Raw genomic sequence first — 18,686 nt, 5'->3', positions numbered from 1 at the left:
CATTCGCCACCATGCCCGGCTAATTTTTTGTATATATATTAGTTGGCCAATTAATTTCTTTCTATTTATAGTAGAGACGGGGTCTCGCTCTTGCTCAGGCTGGTTTCGAACTCCTGACCTCGAGCAATCCGCCCGCCTCGGCCTCCCAGAGAGCTAGGATTACAGGCGTGAGCCACCGCGCCCGGCCTGTAAGAAGCATTTTAATGTTTTTGTATGTGAATAAATGAACAGACAAATGATTTCTATATAATGAAGTGTTATAAGTATTATAATATGCCTACTATTATAATTCAATCTATTGCATTTCTAAAATATGGAACTGCATATAAGAAGGAAATAAATTAAAAATATCTCATAAATAGAAAAGAGGGTTCCAGTATATTTTCTAGTATCCTCCAACAGTAAACTTAGATTAGGATTTCAGATTAAAATTTCTTGAATTATTTTTAGCTCCAGCCCAGGTTCTATTGAATATATCTTTTTAAGCCATACTTTACTCTTTAGAATTCTGATTACCAGTTCTTTTCTACAAGTGGAAAGTTCGTGGAACATTTCTTTTTCTGTTTTTCTTTCTCAGTAGTAATAATGTTATAGCTTTCAGGTAGTGGTAGGTGACCATGCTTGACTATTTGAATGACTTATTTTATAGTAATAAAATTAAACTTTTCATTCTAGAAGTATTTACAAAGAATTGATTGTAAAGTAAATGCTAATCAGTATTATTAGGGATATGCAATGAACAAAAGTCTCTATATTTGTATTTCTCCACGTACCTTATTTATTTATTTATTTTTCTTTTTGGCTATCCCACGCATTGTATCCACATACCTTATGGTACTTAATATTTTTCCTTTTCTTCCTTGGCTTGAGCTAAAACTTAATTAGCTGGTTATGTCTCTTTTTTTCTTTGTTTTTTCCTCTTCCCTCACCTTTTAAAAATGATTTACCCCAGCCTTTATTTTTCCTTGCAGAACACATTTTCTCAGTGTCTGTTCTTTCAGTCCATCTCTGTCTCCATTGTCAGCATATTTAGTTACAGCTTTTTATTTAGTAGCTATGTGTGGCTTTTGTTCATTGATCGTTGCCCCACAGGTTTATTCATTTTTGTTTCCTCTTTCTTAGAACAAGCTAAATCTATATAATCATTTGTGTTTAGCTTTTGGGCAAACAAACAGAAGCAATTTATACTGTTTGCAATGATAACCCATTTAAATAAGATACTACTTCAAAACAATCCATCCTGTTTTCCATCACAAGAGTTAATTCATGCAAATATAAATCATGCCAACACAATTCAAAATATAACAATTAACTTAAATTTCTTTTTTTTTTGAGACAGAGTCTCACTTTGTTGTCCAGGCTAGAGCGAGTGCTGTGGTGTCAGCCTAGCGCACAGCAACCTCAAACTCCTGGGCTCAAGCAATCCTGCTGCCTCAGCCTCCCGAGTAGCTGGGACTACAGGCTTGTGCCACCATGCCTGGCTAATTTTTTCTATATCTATTAGTTGGCCAATTAATTTCTTTCTATTTATAGTAGAGACGGGGTCTCGCTATTGCTCAGACTGGTTTCGAACTCCTGATCTCAATCAATCCGCCCGCCTCGGCCTCCCAGAGTGCTAGGATTATAGTTGGGAGCCACCGCGCCCGGCCTTAAATTTCTTAATGTTAGCTTTTTCAGTAATACTCTGTTACTTAGGGAAAATTTTTTGTTTTAGGTTATTTTGGTTAAAAAAATAATCTAATGAATATCATAGTATTTGTATAATAGTCGCCTACGGGTGAGGGGAGTAACATTTTGGGGATATCTGTATCATCTCTCAGAATCCTTACCCCATGAGAAGTTGTAAATGACTAAATGGCAGAATTAAAGTTTGAATCTACATCTCAGTGACTCTGAAACCTGCACTGCTTGTGTTAGATCATATACTAATGGTAAATATTATAATTATTTTATCAAATTTGATACGTATTATTCTTAAAACTATTTTTTTTTCTAGAATGTCCCCAAACCAAGTTTAACAAAGCTAATGACTGCTTCTCAGCAATCCAGGAAAAATTGTAAGCTATTTAAGACTGCCTTTTCTTGTGTTATTTATTGATTCTTAATTACAAATATTTTCATGTGCTCTTAACTGTGTTTTTACTGTAGTAGAAGCACAGTATGGCACTGTGAAGACAGAAAGTACAATCTTGATTGAGGATAGGAATTCTCCAAGGGAAGATGTGGTTGAAGGCCTTTCTGCTAGACCAGTCAAAGTCCAGGCCTTTGCTCATCCTGCCTTTCCATCACCTGGCCCTCGTCCTAATAAACCTTCCCTCACATCTCTGGCAAACCTTGGTCTTACAGCAGAGGTAAGTTGTTTTTTTAAAAAAGTTTTTCCCTCATGTTCTTCTCACATATCATCCCCCAGTCCTCATAATGATGACAAGGATCCTAGAAAGAAATGTAAGTCCTCATGATCATATAGAAAATGTGTATAGTAACAGGGGAGAATGTACGAGGATGATATTATTAAAAGTTGGTGGGAGTAAACTGTGCTTAGATTTGCCATTATGGAAGGAAAGGGTTAGAAAGTAACTCAGAAGAACAGCTCAACAAATATAAAGATGAGGAGGGGAATGAAGGGGAAGAATTTATTCAAGAAGGGCAAGATAACTATAAAGATTGAATAAGAGAGCCGAGATGAGAGAGATTATTGTAAAAACACAACAAAAATAATGGGGTTAAATGAGAGCAGGATCTCTATAAGATATGATAAAAATTATTATTTTTTTATTTTTATTTTTATTTTTTTTTGAGACAGAGTCTCACTTTGTTACCCAGGCTAGAGTGAGTGCCGTGGCGTCAGCCTGGCTCACAGCAACCTCAATCTCCGGGGCTCAGTGATCCTACTGCCTCAGCCTCCCGAGTAGCTGGGACTACAGGCATGCGCCACCATGCCCGGCTAATTTTTTTTTTTTTTTTCAAAGTGACTTACAGATTCAATAATTTTTTGTATATATATTTTTAGTTGGTCAATTAATTTATTTCTATTTTTGGTAGAGACGGGGTCTCGCTCAGGCTGGTTTCGAACTCCTGACCTTGAGCTATCCGCCTGCCTCTGCCTCTCAAAGTGCTAGGATTACAGGCGTGAGCCACCACGCCCGGCCCTCAGATATGATAAAAATTATTTTAAATGCAAATTAAGAAAAGAAAGCCAGGTCATGTAAAAAATGCTTAGATTCTTCTGAATGACTTATAGCTGATCTTAATGAAGAATGTAAGGGTAAGTATAGGTAAGATTAATCTATTGTATATTTAACCAAAAGAGAATAATTTGAATGTTCCTAGCATAAGGAAAAGAAAGTGATAGATATCCTAATTACCCTGATTTGATTATATGAATGTATGAAATTTTCACATGTACCCTGAAAATATTATGTATCCATTAAAAAATGTAAAAAACCAGCAAAGAAAATTTAATCCTCACTTCTTTTAAATTTAGTAAAGCGATAGCTTATATTTGATCCAGTAAAACCTGTGTTCATAGATAATACAAAGTGAAATTTGTTTTAGGCCTTATCAGGTTTATTATGAATTATTAATTGTTGATTCTTGTTTCTTTCTTTTTTTTTTTTTTTGAGACAGGGTCTCACTTTGTTGCCCAGGCTAGAGTGAGTGCCATCGTGTCAGCCTAGCCCACAGCAACCTCAAACTCCTGGGCTCAAGCAATCCTCTGCCTCAGCCTCCCGAGTAGCTGTGACTACAGGTATGTGCCACCATGCCCGGCTAATTTTCTTTCTATATCTATTAGTTGGCCAATTAATTTATTTCTATTTATAGTAGAGACAGGGTCTCGCTCTTGCTCAGGCTGGTTTTGAACTCCTGACCTCGAGCAATCCGCCCGCCTCGGCCTCCCAGAGTGCTAGGATTACAGGCGTGAGCCACCGCGCCCGGCCTCATTCTTGTTTCTTATTTAAGTTTTCTTGAGCCAGACGCAGTGGCTCACACCTGTAATCCTAGCACTCTGGGAGGTTGAGGCGGGAGGATCACTTGACATCAGGAGTTTGAAACCAGCCTGAGCAAGAGCAAGACCTCGTCTCTACTAAAAATAGAAATTAAGTCGCCAACTTAAAATATATAGAAAAAATTAGCTGGGCATGGTGGTGCATGCCTGTAGTCCCAGCTTCTCAGGAGGCTGAGGCAGTAGGATTGATTGAGCCCAGGAGTTGGAGGTTGCTGTAAGCTAGGCTGATGTCACTGCACTCTAGCCTGGGCAAGAGAGTGAGACTCTGTTTAAAAAAAAAACAAAAAATAAAGAAGGGAAAAATCCATGGGATTCAATTTTCCATTATGTATTTCAACATTTTTTCAAGGATATAAGCCATACTTTTGTTAATATATGGAAATAATTATTCTGTAATATTATGGTAAACTACATTTTTAAATTGAATGAAAGGATTTAATGCTAAAACACCAATTCAAGATGCTGCAAGACTCCTTTGTAAAAATCAGTCTTAAAAGTTTTAAGCTGTAGAAGATAAATGCCTATGTGATTATAGAATTATGAGACATTTTTAAGTACTTCTGTGATGTCAGAAAGAAATATAAAATCCTATTTTAAAATTTGTATGGTATTCTTATTCCCCTGTAAATAACATACAATAGCTCTAATTATCTATTCATACCATAGAGGATGGTACTTAAAAATTGAAGAAAGGACCTAGTATTAAAAAAATACAGCTAGGTTTATCTAAGTTGAAGATTTTTTTTTCAAGTTGAAGATTTTAAAGTCTTCAAATATATCTATGATTGTTAAGCAGGACCTAATATTTACATGAGGAGAGAAGAAAAAACTAAACAAATCAAGTTAAGAAATTCCTAAGTTTTCAAGATTAAAAAATTATGTGCAAGATTTGACAACCATGAATACTGAAGTTATAAAAGCTTTGTGAGAATAATATAAAACGCCCCCATTGCCGGAGACATTTTTAAAAGAAAAGCTGGGCATAGTGGCATGCACTGTCTTGAGCCCAGCAATTAGAGCCTGCAGTGAGCTACGAATGTACCACTGTACTCTAGCCTGGGTAACAGAGCAAGACCCCATCTCTTAAAATCGTCATCATTATCATCATCATCATCTTCCATAGATAATTTTATATTCTCTGTTGGTAATTGCTCCATCTTTATGATTCTATAATAGTTCATTAGTTCTACAGTTGAAGTAAATAAAGTACAGTACACGCACAAAGGAAAGAAAAGTCAGATCTACCTGGAAATCTCAGGAAATGCTGGAAAGGCAGGGCCGTTGAAAGACAAAGTGCAGAGCAGGGATCTGAGGGGTTTCTAGACATCCTTGCTGGATGGTTTCTAGACATCCTTGCTAGATATCTAGAAACCCCTTACATCCTTGCTCAGGCTGGTTTCGAACTCCTGACCTTGAGTGATCCACCCACTTTGGCCTCTCAGAGTGCTAGGATTACAGGTGTGATCCACCGCACTTGGCTAATTCTTTTTGTTTTCATATTCAAAATTTCAGAGTTCTGTATAGGTTTGCATTATTTAATTCTACCAGTTTAGTATATTTTACAAATATTTATCTTCTTAACACTATATGCTTTTCTTGAGTAAGGTCATCTACTCTTACTCCAAATGTATTTATCCAGATCTATCTTCTAAGTAAGTCCTCTAGGTGCCTTCAACTTGATATTTCCCAAATTGAAGACATTGCCCTTGACCCTTTCCTGACCCTTTCCTAACTCTTTCCTGACCCTTTGTAATCTATTCTGTCATCTGGTTTCCCCATCCTCGTAAATAACACCTAGTAAATGGCACTGAAACGGCCGGGCGCTGTGGCTCACGCCTGTAATCCTAGCTCTTGGGAGGCCGAGGCGGGCGGATTGCTCAAGGTCAGGAGTTCAAAACCAGCCTGAGGGAGACCCCGTCTCTACTATAAATAGAAAGAAATTAATTGGCCAACTGATATATATATATAAAAAATTAGCCGGGCATGGTGGCGCATGCCTGTAGTCCCAGCTACCCGGGAGGCTGAGGCAGAAGGATCACTCGAGCCCAGGAGTTTGAGGTTGCTGTGAGCTAGGCTGACGCCACGGCACTCACTCTAGCCCGGGCAACAAAGTGAGACTCTGTCTCAAAAAAAAAAAAAAAAAAAAAAAAGGCACTGAAACATTGAAGCAGGAAAAATCCTGCACTCCAGCCCTGCCTTAGATCACCAGTCTAGTCACTCACTAGGTTCTGTTTTCTCCCTGCTTGCCATTTTTCATATTTCATTACCATAATTCACTTTCTGACCTGTGATTTTGAAATGCTCTTTTCTAGTTTTTTCCCCTCCCCCTGTTCATCTGTCTTTACAATACTGCCAAGGTGACTTTTTTTTTTTTTTTTTTTGAGACAGAGTCTCACTTTGTTGCCCAGGCTTCAGTGAGTGCTGTGGCATCAGCCTAGCTCACAGCAACCTCCAACTCCTGGGCTCAAGCAATCCTCCTGCCTCAGCCTCCTGAGTAGCTGGGATTACAGGCATGTGCCACCATGCCCAGTTAATTTTTTCTATATATATTAGTTGGCCAATTAATTTGTTTCTATTTATAGTAGAGACAGTGTCTTGCTCTTGCTCAGGCTGGTTTCGAACTCCTGACCTCGAGCAATCCGCCTGCCTCAGCCTCCCAGAGTGCTAGGATTACAGGCGTGAGCCACCGCGCCTGGCCCAGGTGACCTTTTTGAAGAATATGTGTGAGGATCGAACTCTTCTGCCTATTGCATAGATCCCCACTATGTGAAGGGGGATGTTCACATTTGTAGTTTGGCCTGATTCCTTTGTTTTATTTTTTCATCCCATTCTCTGTAACTGTGTCCCACTTTTACCACACTACTTTGGTGCCCCTCATTTGTCATGCTGTTTCATGCCTCATCTTTTTCCTCATGCTGCCCTGTCTAGAAATCCCTCACATCCTTGCTCTGCACTTTGTCTTTCAATGGCCGTGCCTTTCCAGCATTTCCTGAGATTTCCAGGTATATCTGACTCTTCTTTCCTTTGTGCATGTACTGTACTTTATTTACTTCAGTTGTAGAACTAATGAACTAGATCTTCCTCTTCTTACTTGTTTTCATATATCTCTACCTCCACTTGAATATAGGGCAGAATCTGTCTTCCAATTCAATTTTTTCAACTTCTGCCAGGATAGTGCCTATGACTTGACAGACACAATAAATGTTTGTTGTCTTACTGATTGAGTGGGTGAGTGAATGAATAAATACAGCATTTTCTGAAGTTGTGTTTTGTTTTGTTTTTAATAGGAAGGAACAGCAAAGCCAGCAATTGGAAAAAAAGAAAATGGTATCGGTATTGCTAGTCCTACAGTAGAGCAAACAGATGACAATTTGACTTTGGATGGAGTGCGCAAAAATAATAGAAACGGTAAGTTAGGGAATATCTCTGAAATTATTCAGTGATTAAATGCTATTATAAAAAAATGTAATGTGTATAGACTCAAATATAATATCTATGTCTTTTAAATATTTTTCTTTTATTGTCTTTCTTCATACTACTAACTTCTTTCTGAAATTACTTTAACCTTATAGAATTCCATTTTGCTATCACTTTTATTTTATTGAAATATTTATGAATGGAAATAGACTTGTATGTGTATTTAAAATTCATAATAATAAATGTTCTCATGAATTTATCTGTGAATAACATTTTATAGATATGATGTCTGCATTAGGATTAGGACAAGAAGAAGATACAGAGTCACCTTGGGATTCTGAGGTACTACTGTTGATGTTGTTATTATTTTAAAATGTAAGCATTGAGTGATGTTAAAACATAAAAGGGAATGCTTTGAGTTTACTTTTTCAGCTCTGCATATACCCATAAGGAATTATTTTCTTACATTTTTGGCCCATAATTAATAAAGTAATTATTTACTAAAAATGTAACTGCTGAATGGTACAACTCTGATAATTTACAGGATTTATTTAAGAAACCAGGCTATTATAGTACAAACAAATAAGGCATACAAGTCACAAGGAAGTGGTTTGGGTTCTCAAGTTAAGTTTATCTAAAAACTAAAGAATTATTTCAGGTCAACCTCTGGCCACATGTATGATTCTGTGGCATATATGAATATGTAAAAGTCTTTATGAGATTCAGAGAGGAGCAGTTTGGATTTTGCATTGTTATAACTTGAAATTAGAGGGGATAGTGCCTGGGACTTGAAAGTATTAATATATTTGGATTGCCCAGTATAGATCTGCAAGGAACATTTCAGGAGAGGGAAAAACATAGGGAATAGAAATGTGTGGGACTATAATAGCAACAGTTAATGGTGTTTTAATAAGTAGAAATCATTTTTAAAAATAAAACATATCGAATACCTTTGTGGCAACCATGCTTATAGTAATAAAAGTATAAAATAATGACATATTCTAAGATGACAACTATGGAAAGAAATGGGAAGGGCCTGACCTCTTAGAAACACCTGCCACATAGTGGTACCAGCATCAAGTGGAGGTCAGAAGACACATTAGTGTCCTGGTTCTGTTATTTCTAGCCATGAATCTTGGAAAACATTATTTAACCTATTCAAATGTCTGTAACCTCATTCATAAAAATGGTCCTAATACCTACTTCTTAGATATGTGTTATGAAACAATTGTGGTAAAAAAATGTAAAAACTTTATAAGCTATAAAGTGTAAGATAAATGTAAGACAAAATTATCACAGTGGTATTCAGTGACTTAATAAATATTGAATATACTTTTTTGAAATCTAAAGGCAGTAGTGTCAAGGAAAGAATGGGAAAGCTGGGAAATTAGAATGGGTATGTGGATTTCTAATTTAGGGTATGTTAAGGTTCAGCAGATTATTGCTGGAGATATCCTATAGGAATGTAGTGATTCGGCCCTTGACCTTCCTAATGAGATTTTAAATCTCATTAGGCCTTAAATACATGTCTGTTATTGAATATCAACTATGTGATAGACCATTAGACACTGAATATACAAGATGAGGGCTTATGCTATATTAGGAGGAACAGAAAAAACAACAAACACTATTGAGTCACTATAAGTGCTTCATATGAAGAAAACTGAATGTTTGGTTAGAGAATATTGAGGAAGATTGTAGTTAGGATGGGGATGAGAGTGGGAGTGGAATTCTGTAGTGAGAGGAGATATTTCTGAGTGTAGCATTAAAGCTGTCAACTAAAGGATGAGAAGGACTTAGCTGTGTGAAAGTCTAGGAGGAGGACATTCTGGACATAGAGAACAATGGGTCACATCTGTTCATCATTTTATTCTTAACATCCTAGAATGACCAGGAAGCTGGAAGTGGGGTAACTATCTTCATAATCACTTTTATTATTGTGTAGAAAAGAAAATGTGCAAATTAGTGTCTGGCACATTTTAGAACAGGGGTCCTCAAACTTTATAAACAGGGGCCAGTTCACTGTCCCTCAGACTGTTGGAGGGCCATTGGAGAGTGTGGCGCACATTCCACACATGTGCACTGTGGGCCCTGGTGGAGTCGGCTGCTAAGCAGGACAGGCAGTGGTGGCAAAAACACCCGGTGGGCCAGATAAATGTCCTTGTGGGCTGCATGTGGCCCGTGGGCTGTAGTTTGAGGACCCCTGTTTTAGATGCTTCACAAATAAATGTTCTTATTCTTCCATTGTTATTAAGGCTTGCTATGTATATATATATATATATATTTTTTTTTTTTTTCATTAAAAAACTTTTTTTAGAGATAGGGTTTCAGTCTGTTACCATTTCTGGAGTGTAGTGATAGGATTATAGCTCACTGTAACCTCAGAACTCCTGGGCTCAGATTATCATATCATCTCTACCTCCTGAGTAGCTGGGACTACAGGTGTGTGCTACTGTGCCAGGCTAATTTTTTTATTTTTGTAAAGATGAGAGTCTTGCTGTGTTGCTCAGGCTGGTGTCTAACTCCTGGCCTCAAGTGATCCTCCTACCTTGGCCTTCCAAAGAGGTGGTATATTGGTGTGAGCTACTGAGCCCTGCCAACCTTGCTATACTTTTTTGGAGTTATTTCTCAGTTGGTAAAGAGTTGCATACTATACTTAATATTTACTTGTTTTATTTAAACATAACATGAAACAGAGTTTTTATTACTACTTTATCATTTTATTTAACCATTTTTCCTATCAATAAAATTATATCAAAAAGTATTTAGATTTTTCCAAGTCTTTGTTTACCTAAATGTGAAGCAGCTTCTACAATGTTCTGTTTTTTTTGTTTTTTTGTTTTTTTTTTTGAGACAGAGTCTTGCTTTGTTGCCCAGGCTTCAGTGAGTGCCGTGGCGTCAGTCTAGCTCACAGCAACCTCCAACTCCTGGGCTCAAGCAATCCTGCTGCCTCAGCCTCCTGAGTAGCTAGGACTACAGGCATGCGCCACTATGCCGGGCTAATTTTTTCTATATATATTAGTTGGCCAATTAATTTGTTTCTATTTATAGTAGAGACGGGGTCTCGCTCTTACTCAGGCTGGTTTCGAACTCCTGACCTCGAGCAATCTGCCCGCCTCAGCCTCCCAGAGTGCTAGGATTATAGGCGTGAGCCACCACGCCCAGCCTACAATGTTCTGTTTGTATTCATCATACTCATAGCTTATCATGCCAAGTATCTTATTTTAGCACTAAATTTTTTTTCATAATTGGAAGTGTTTTAAATGGTTAGTGCTGTAAGCATGATAGTAATTGTATTGTATTTTTTAAAAATGCTCTCATTTTTGATGGGGAATGCAAAGTGAATTAGGTATTTTGTAGTTCATTTCTTTTTGAAATACACATGTAAGTTAATCCTTTATCTGTGAATATGTTTCCTTTGTCTTTCCTTGCTGGGTTTTCAGAGTCAATAGCCATATGAATATACATGATAAGCTTGATCTAGAGAGCATATATGAGTTCTCTGTTAAAGTGTTTTGGTTTTCAGTACATGCTGCTCTTATTTTTAAGTCTGATTGCTTTTAAAATAAGAAATGTAGATTATTTTTGAAAGTGATTAGGAAGTCTTTAGCAACTCATTTTTATTTTTCTGAATTGGAAGTCATTATTGATATTAATTTTAACAGAGTATTTCTGAGAATCTTCCACAGAAGTATGTTGATAATTTATCTGGGGCTGCAGATCAAAAAGAAGATGACACAGTAAATGGACAAGTAGAAGGTAAAAACTGGATTTTTATTTGTAAAAAGTCATTTGATGGAATCTTTATTTAAAAACATGAGTCTGATTTATTCTAATAGCCAGAGAAAATCACCTATTAAATGCATAGTAAGAAAAGAGAGAAGTGAAATGATTATAAGTTGTATGTTTTGTCAGGTGTCACCAATAGATTAAATTGAGAGTGCCACTAAAGGACCTGAATTATTAGTTCTATTTTAAGATGCTCTAAGATCCGAGGAAAGTCAGGAAATGAGGAAGGGGAAAGTAGTAAAAGGGAATAAAGAATGAGAAAGGGGCCAGGCGCGGTGGCTCATGCCTGTAATCCTAGCACTCTGGGAGGCTGAGGCGGGTGGATCATTTGAGCTCAGGAGTTCAAGACCAGCCTGAGCAAGAGCGAGACCCCGTCTCTACTATAAATATAAAGAAATTAATTGGCCAACTAAAAATATATAGAAAAAATTATCTGGGCATGGTGGCACATGTCTATAGTCCCAGCTACTTGGGAGGCTGAGGCAACAGGATTGCTTGAGCCCAGGAGTTTGAGGTTGCTGTGAGCTAGGCTCAGGCCATGGCACTCTAGCGGGGGCAACAAAGTGAGACTCTGTCTCAAAAAAAAAAAAAAAAAAAGGAAGGAAGAGAGTACATACAGGAAGTACATGAAGGGAAAAGAAACAGGTGTATATAATGCATGATGGTCAAATAAAATAACTCCTTAATAAAAGGAAAAACAGGGTGTTAGAAAGGTGGGAAGAATATTGAGTGAGCTTCCAGCACTAAAAATGGCTCAGAGAAATAGAGCAAAATTTCCCCACTCTTCCTGTCTTCCTCACTGTTGGGAAGGTGTTAAGGATTGAGGTCCTTGATCATGCAGAGCTATGTTCTACCTACTACAGAGGAATATAAGCATATATGGTCAGCCATATGTGGGTATAATGTAATGTCATATAAAATCATGTTACTTCGTAGGATAGTATCATATATGCCAAAATAAGGGAATTGGAAAGAAAAGAGTAGGGTTGGTTATGGGGAAATGAGGGAAGCTATAGCCTGATACAAAGTCCATTAGAAACTTTACGATCTGTCATGCAGTTTCAATTTGGGGATGTGATAGGGAGGAACTTGAGGCTAGATTCCAAAAGGGTAATTAAGTTCAGGTACGGTAGTATAGAAGCACACTCAGTATAGACCAGAGCTTCTCAAATGTTACCAAATCAACTGGAGACCTGGTTAACAGTGCATAGAGTGATCCAGCAGGTACGGGATGCTGCATTTCTAATACGTTTTCAGGTGATGCTGATGATGCTGGTCCTTGGACCACTCTGAGTAGCAAGGGTATAGACTTCCCTGTGGAGAAATCTGGAAGAAGACCCATTGGATAACAGTTCAAACCTTGCAGGACCAAGGGAAAGCATTATTTTGCTTTTATTTCTGAGCATGTTTCTAGCCACAGGGAAAAGAGCAAAGAAATTTAAAATCAAAATTATAGATATAAGATAATACTGCTAAATAAAGAGGAAAAAATTGGTGGGAATAATCCCACCCAGGTAGAAGTGGAAGAATCAAGACCACAGATCTTGAGATTACTTTTGCAAAGGAAGAGGGATTGTGAGTGGGGAAGGAGGGAGGATAGAAAGAAGGGAGCCAGCTAATTTTGTAGTTAATGATGAGGAATCTTGAGAGAGAACTCACTTTGGATGGCTTCAGTATATTTGCACTCACCCAGAAGATTAGATTATTGCTCAGAAATGAGTAGAAATAGGAGGAAGTACTAGAATTGGGGTAAACCACAGTGACACATACCTGCTCTCCGTAACTCTCAGATATGGAAGATATATGTTGTATTGATATTAATTAATCAAATGAGATTAATCTGAACATAGAAGCATTGGCTGGTTTTTAAGATAGCTGAGTTTTTGATAAGATAGCTGTTTCATAAAAGTCCATTTAAGACTAATGTGATATAACAAACTAAACTAATTTTAGAAACAAAAAAATTATAGATGTCATTCATTGAATACTAAAATTGTTCTTTTCAATAAATATTGCACTGATTTTGAAATATAAAATGTTATATCTAATAATTTTGGAGAATTCAATTTTTTCCTTTTTGATAAAAATTTCAATATCAAAAATTTATTATACATTATTTCTTAGATGTGTTTTATATACCTTCTTGCATGAGTGGATCAAGAAACTTTAAGATGGCTAAGCTAGAGGATAGAAGAAATGTAGACATACCAGTACCTCACATGGGTATGGAAAAAAATGAATATTTTTATTAACTATTATTCTATATCCAAGTATATATCCAAGCTGATCAATTCAGAACACTTTCTCTGAAGAGAAATGAATTATCCATTAAACTGAACTGTCCTCACAACTGTGTAATTCCTAAATTATAGGACAAATTGAAGAACATCATAAATACTCATAATATAATGGTATAAATGATTCTGCTGTGTAACATTAAAAATATTCTGTAGCAGTCTGCCATCAGCTTTGATATTTATCCTCTCAGGATCATGATTTGCTCCTTTGATTAAGGATCACTTTTCTCATCAATCAGCATGTAAACATTGGTATATTATATGTACTTTTCTGTTTATAGTCATTTGAAACATAGTCTCACTTTAAAAATCCTAACTGCATGTTTTATTAAACCTGTATTCCTAATTTTCCTTCCTTATATTTCTGTCATGTTGTTGTTCTAACCAAAAAAAACCACCTCAAAACCTAAAGTAATCATTTTCAAAGCCAAGCATGAGGATTCAGCTTGATACTAATTATGCATGAAAGTGTGGTTGGCTTTGTTATATTTACATATAATTGATTATATGTCCCTTTTACTTTTTAGAGTCTCCTAAGAAATTTCCTCACTTGAAGGTAATAACTTTTATATTTTTATCTTGAATTATTAACTACATATTATAAAAAATATACATTATTTATTAATCATTTTCTTTCAAAACCCATTCAGCCTACCATTGAAACGAAAGACTTTGTTCTGAACAAAGCAGTAGGAATAAAGGACAAACACACATATGGATCAGGTAAATTTTGCAATACAAATTTAACTCTGGAAAGATGCACATTAAAATATTTGAAATGCTCAGTCTTATTCCTAATTTTTTTCTTTAATCAATGTTTTTTCCAAAGTCAGTGGAAGGATTTGACATAAATAATGCAGATGTTATTTTTGGTATCCATTTTTGGAAGAAGGATACTTACAAGTATAAGAAAGAAAGTTTAGGCTGGTCCGAAGGTAGTGAGTTATCTCACGTGATTGTTCACAGTCAGTTACAGATTGAACTCCTTGTTCTACTACTTTCCCCCCTCCTCACTACTGCACTTGACTAGTCTTTAAAAAAAACAAAAAAAAGGAAAAAAAAAAAAGAAAGAAAGTTTAAAAATGTAAGCTTTTTTTTTTTTTTTTTTTTTGAGACAGAGTCTCGCTTTGTTGCCCAGGCTAGAGTGAGTGCCATGGCGTCAGCCTAGCTCACAGCAACCTCAAACTCCTGGGCTCGAGTGATCCTCCTGCCTCAGCCTCCCAAGTAGCTGGGACTACAGGCATGCGCCACCATGCCCGGCTAATTTTTTATATATATATCAGTTGGCCAATTAATTTCTTTCTATTTATAGTAGAGACGGGGTCTCGCTCTTGCTCAGGCTGGTTTTGAACTCCTGACCTTGAGCAATCCGCCCGCCTCGGCCTCCCAAGAGCTAGGATTACAGGCGTGAGCCACAGGGCCCGGCCAAAAAATGTAAGCTTTAAGTAAGATACTTTCGTTGGTATGTTCTGACACCCTAAAATTCCCAGTTTGGAATCCCTTGTTAGGTATTCACTGAGGTGAGTTACGGGATTCTGCAGTTTTTCCGTTGTTTCAAATGCTTGTTGGCATTCCGATCATTACCTAGAGGAAAGCTTTACTGGCTAATATGTCAATTGCGTTTTAACTTTAATTATTTCATCTTAGTGTTGTTACACTGATGATATAAAGCCAGTCAAATGTTCTGATTAGCAGAGTGTGTGTGTGTGTGTGTGTGTGTGTGTGTGTGTGTGCACGCGTGTGCGTGCAGGCAGATTTGTGTATCTTTGATTATTAAAAATGTAGAAAGCAATTTATCATTCCTTAATGACTATTTGGTAGACACAGTCTTTTAAAACAGTGATTCTGAAACTGTTGGGTTTAAGGTCCTTTTATATTATTAAAAATTATTGCAGACAGGTAAGCAACACCCTGAATTAAGTGTTTATCATTCCCAAGCACTTTTAAAACATTTAAGTATAGATGTGTGTGGTCATAAATAATATGTAGAATTTGTTTAATATGTAGATTTTGATGTCCTAAAATTTTATATAAATGGTTGTATACTATACACATCATTCTGTGACTTTTTTTGGTTTGCTTAGCATTATATTTTTGAGATCTATTCATATTGACACAAGTAGCTTTTTATCTATTTATTTTTTTTGAGACAGAGTCTCACTTTGTTGCCTAGGCTAGAGTGCCGTGGTGTCAGCCTACTCACAGCAACATCAAACTCCTGGGCTCAAGAAGTCCTCCTGCCTTAGCCTCCCAAGTAGCTGGGACTACAGGCATGTGCCACCATGCCCGGTTAATTTTTTCTATATATTTTTAGCTGTCCAAGTAATCTCTTTCTATTTTTAGTAGAGATGTAGTCTTGCTCTTGCTCAGGCTGGTCTCGAACTCCTGAGCTCAAACAATCTGCCGGCCTTGGCCTCCCAGAGTGCTAGGATGACAGGCATGAGCCACCCTGCCTGGCCCACAAGTAGCTCTTGTGTAAGTTTTTTTTTAGAGTGTTCCATTATATGACTGTACCACGTTTAATTAAACTCTGTTCATGCTGATAAAAAATAAATAAAAATAAAAATGATTGCAGATTCCAAAGAGCTTTTGTTTAAGTGGGTTGTATCTATTGATATTTACTATATTGGAAATTAAAACAGAAAAATTTAAAATGTAAGCATGGACAGCCATACATTCCAATAGCCATTAGAGCTATGACCCATTAACCATTAGAGCTATGACATTATGATGCATCATGTCTCTGAAAAACTCCACCATACACTTAGAATGTGAGTGAAAATGGAAAATAACATTTTGTATTATTTGATCTCTTGGATCCCCTGAAAAGACCTTGAACTCCAGGGATTCTCAGCATAGCAACCATCATTTTAAACCATATATATAGTTCATGGATGTCAAATGATAAATGAGCCCTTGATGATGAAATGGCCTTTATTTTTTTATTTTTTTTTTTTGAGACAGAGTCTCACTTTGTTGCCCAGGCTAGAGTGAGTGCCATGGCGGCAGCCTAGCTCACAGCAACCTCAGACTCCTGGGCTCAAGCGATCCTACTGCCTCAGCCTCCTGAGTAGCTGGGACTGCAGGCATGCGCCACCATGCCCGGCTAATTTTTTCTGTATGTATTAGTTGGCCAATTAATTTTCTTTCTATTTATAGTAGAGACGGGGTCTCGCTCTTGTTCAGGCTGGTTTTTTGAACTCCTGACCTCGAGCAATCCACCCGCCTCAGCCCCCCAGAGTGCTAGGATTACAGGCGTGAGCCACCGCGCCCGGCATGAAATGGCCTTTAAAGTTTCACTTCTGTGCTTTTGCTTTTTCCTTTCACTTGTGTGAAAAAGTTTAAATACGGCAATTTTGTTTATAAAGAAAAAAAGGAAAATAATTTTAATCATATATTCATTTCGTGTCTCATGGTACTCTTTGTACTCTTTTAATCTAGTGTGGACTAGACTTATCCTGTTTTTAGGTGGGAACAATTAGGTCCCTTTTAAGTGTATCATTTTTCATATAATTTTCTGATATTTATCCAAGGGTTAAGAAGTAAATTCTTTTTTTTTTTTTTTTTTTTTTTTTGAGATAGAGTCTCACTTTGTTGCCCAGGGTAGAGTGAGTGCTGTGGCGTCAGCCTAGCCCACAGGAACCTCAAACTCCTGGGCTCAAAGTGATCCTACCTCAGCCTTCCGAGTAGCTGGGACTACAGGCATGTGTCACCATGCCCGGATAAGTTTTTCTATATATATATTAGTTGGCCAATTAATTTCTTTTTATTTATAGTAGAGACGGGGTCTTGCTCTTGCTCAGGCTGGTTTCGAACTCCTGACCTTGAGCAATCTGCCCGCCTCGGCCTCCCAGAGTGCTAGGATTACAGGCGTCAGCCACTGTGCCCGGCCATTAAGAAGTAAATTCTAAAGATATAGGTGCATTGAGGAAAGACCATCTCATTGTAATTGGTATTTTATTTAAAATATAGTCATTAAAATTTTTTTAAAGCCCGTGTCTCTAGAGCACAGACACACGCAGTACTCTCAAGCATATTGAGGCCAGGCACGTTGGCTCACGCCTGTAATCCTACCACTCTAGGAGGCTGAGGTGGATAGATCATTTGAACTCAGGAGTTCAAGACCAGCCTGAACAAGAGAGAGACCTTGTCTCTACTAAACATAGAAAGAAATTACTTGGACAGCTAAAAATATGTAGAAAAAAAATTAGCCAGCCATGGTGGTGCATGCCTGTAGTCCCAGCTACTCGAGAGACTGAGGCAGTAGTATCGCTTGAGCCCAGGAGTTTGAAGTTGCTGTGAGCAGGGCTGATACCACGGCACTCTAGCCCACGCAACAGAGTGAGACTCAGTCTCAAAAAAAAAAGAAAAAAAGCATATTCAAACTTAAAATGGTTAGACAGTAATACTGTTAATAAGATAAATTCTTCCCTAAAGAATTTTAATTTTGATAAACAAAGCTCTATGGAAAACAAAATATGGAGATTCTGAGCAAATCCATGTAATTAGTACTAAAAACAGAAAAAATTGAGATAATCAATAGTTAATTAAACTCAGCTGAGTATGTTTGTGGGGCTAGTAGAACATGGTACTGTTGCTATGAAGAAAGGACTTATACTAGTTTATCAAATTTTTATTTATGTTCTAAGAAGTTAAAACTTTATTTTCAGATTGTTATTCTACTAGTTTGACCCTGAATAATAAGACTTGTTAAAGATCTGAGAATTTGAAAGTTCATGATAAATATCCATCTGTATCACAATCAGTAACTTGTTTGCTCTTATTTATTTATGAGCTTAGTAGATCTGTAAAGCAACACTTTTAAAACAAAACACCTAAATGAGTTCCCTCAACAAAGGAAGACATAAAACAGAACTACAAAGTAAACATGAAAAACTTAGATATTTCCTGGGGATCATTTTACTTCTCATTTGATCCCATCTTTAAATGAGCAGAATTTAGTTCTCCACAGAACCAGATTTGTACATTTATTTATTTAATAAAAATTCATTGTATACTGACCACTGATATTTTATATCCTAAATATTTCTGGAAACACTCCCTCAGTTCAGGCCTGCATCATTTTTATTTCGTGATATTGTTTTCTAATTCATCTCTTTCCATTTATTTGTATTCCCCGAAAATTCGTCCTTCCCACGCATTTAGAGTGGTCTATC

The 18,686-nt window shown here is 36.9% G+C and overlaps 1 protein-coding gene across 8 annotated transcripts in view; it reads left to right on the top strand.

The window, feature by feature from the left end:
* Positions 1-18,686, top strand: part of ANKRD26 (ankyrin repeat domain 26) — a 105,221-nt gene that overhangs the window by 23,024 nt on the left and 63,511 nt on the right. For 6 of the 8 annotated variants that reach the window (XM_075997621.1, XM_075997616.1, XM_075997622.1 and 3 more), the window contains exons 8-15: positions 1,997-2,057; positions 2,149-2,351; positions 7,294-7,414; positions 7,704-7,765; positions 11,089-11,182; positions 13,337-13,435; positions 14,037-14,065; positions 14,160-14,232. In XM_075997621.1, coding sequence (XP_075853736.1) covers positions 1,997-2,057; positions 2,149-2,351; positions 7,294-7,414; positions 7,704-7,765; positions 11,089-11,182; positions 13,337-13,435; positions 14,037-14,065; positions 14,160-14,232 — 742 coding nt within the window. The remainder of the gene's footprint in view (positions 1-1,996; positions 2,058-2,148; positions 2,352-7,293; positions 7,415-7,703; positions 7,766-11,088; positions 11,183-13,336; positions 13,436-14,036; positions 14,066-14,159; positions 14,233-18,686) is intronic. The other 2 variants (XM_075997623.1, XM_075997618.1) reach the window with 1 other exon arrangement.

Source organism: Microcebus murinus, chromosome 25, assembly GCF_040939455.1.
Source record: "Microcebus murinus isolate Inina chromosome 25, M.murinus_Inina_mat1.0, whole genome shotgun sequence".
NCBI classification, from domain to species: domain Eukaryota; kingdom Metazoa; phylum Chordata; class Mammalia; order Primates; family Cheirogaleidae; genus Microcebus; species Microcebus murinus.
This window is presented reverse-complemented; position numbering and strand designations above follow the sequence as displayed.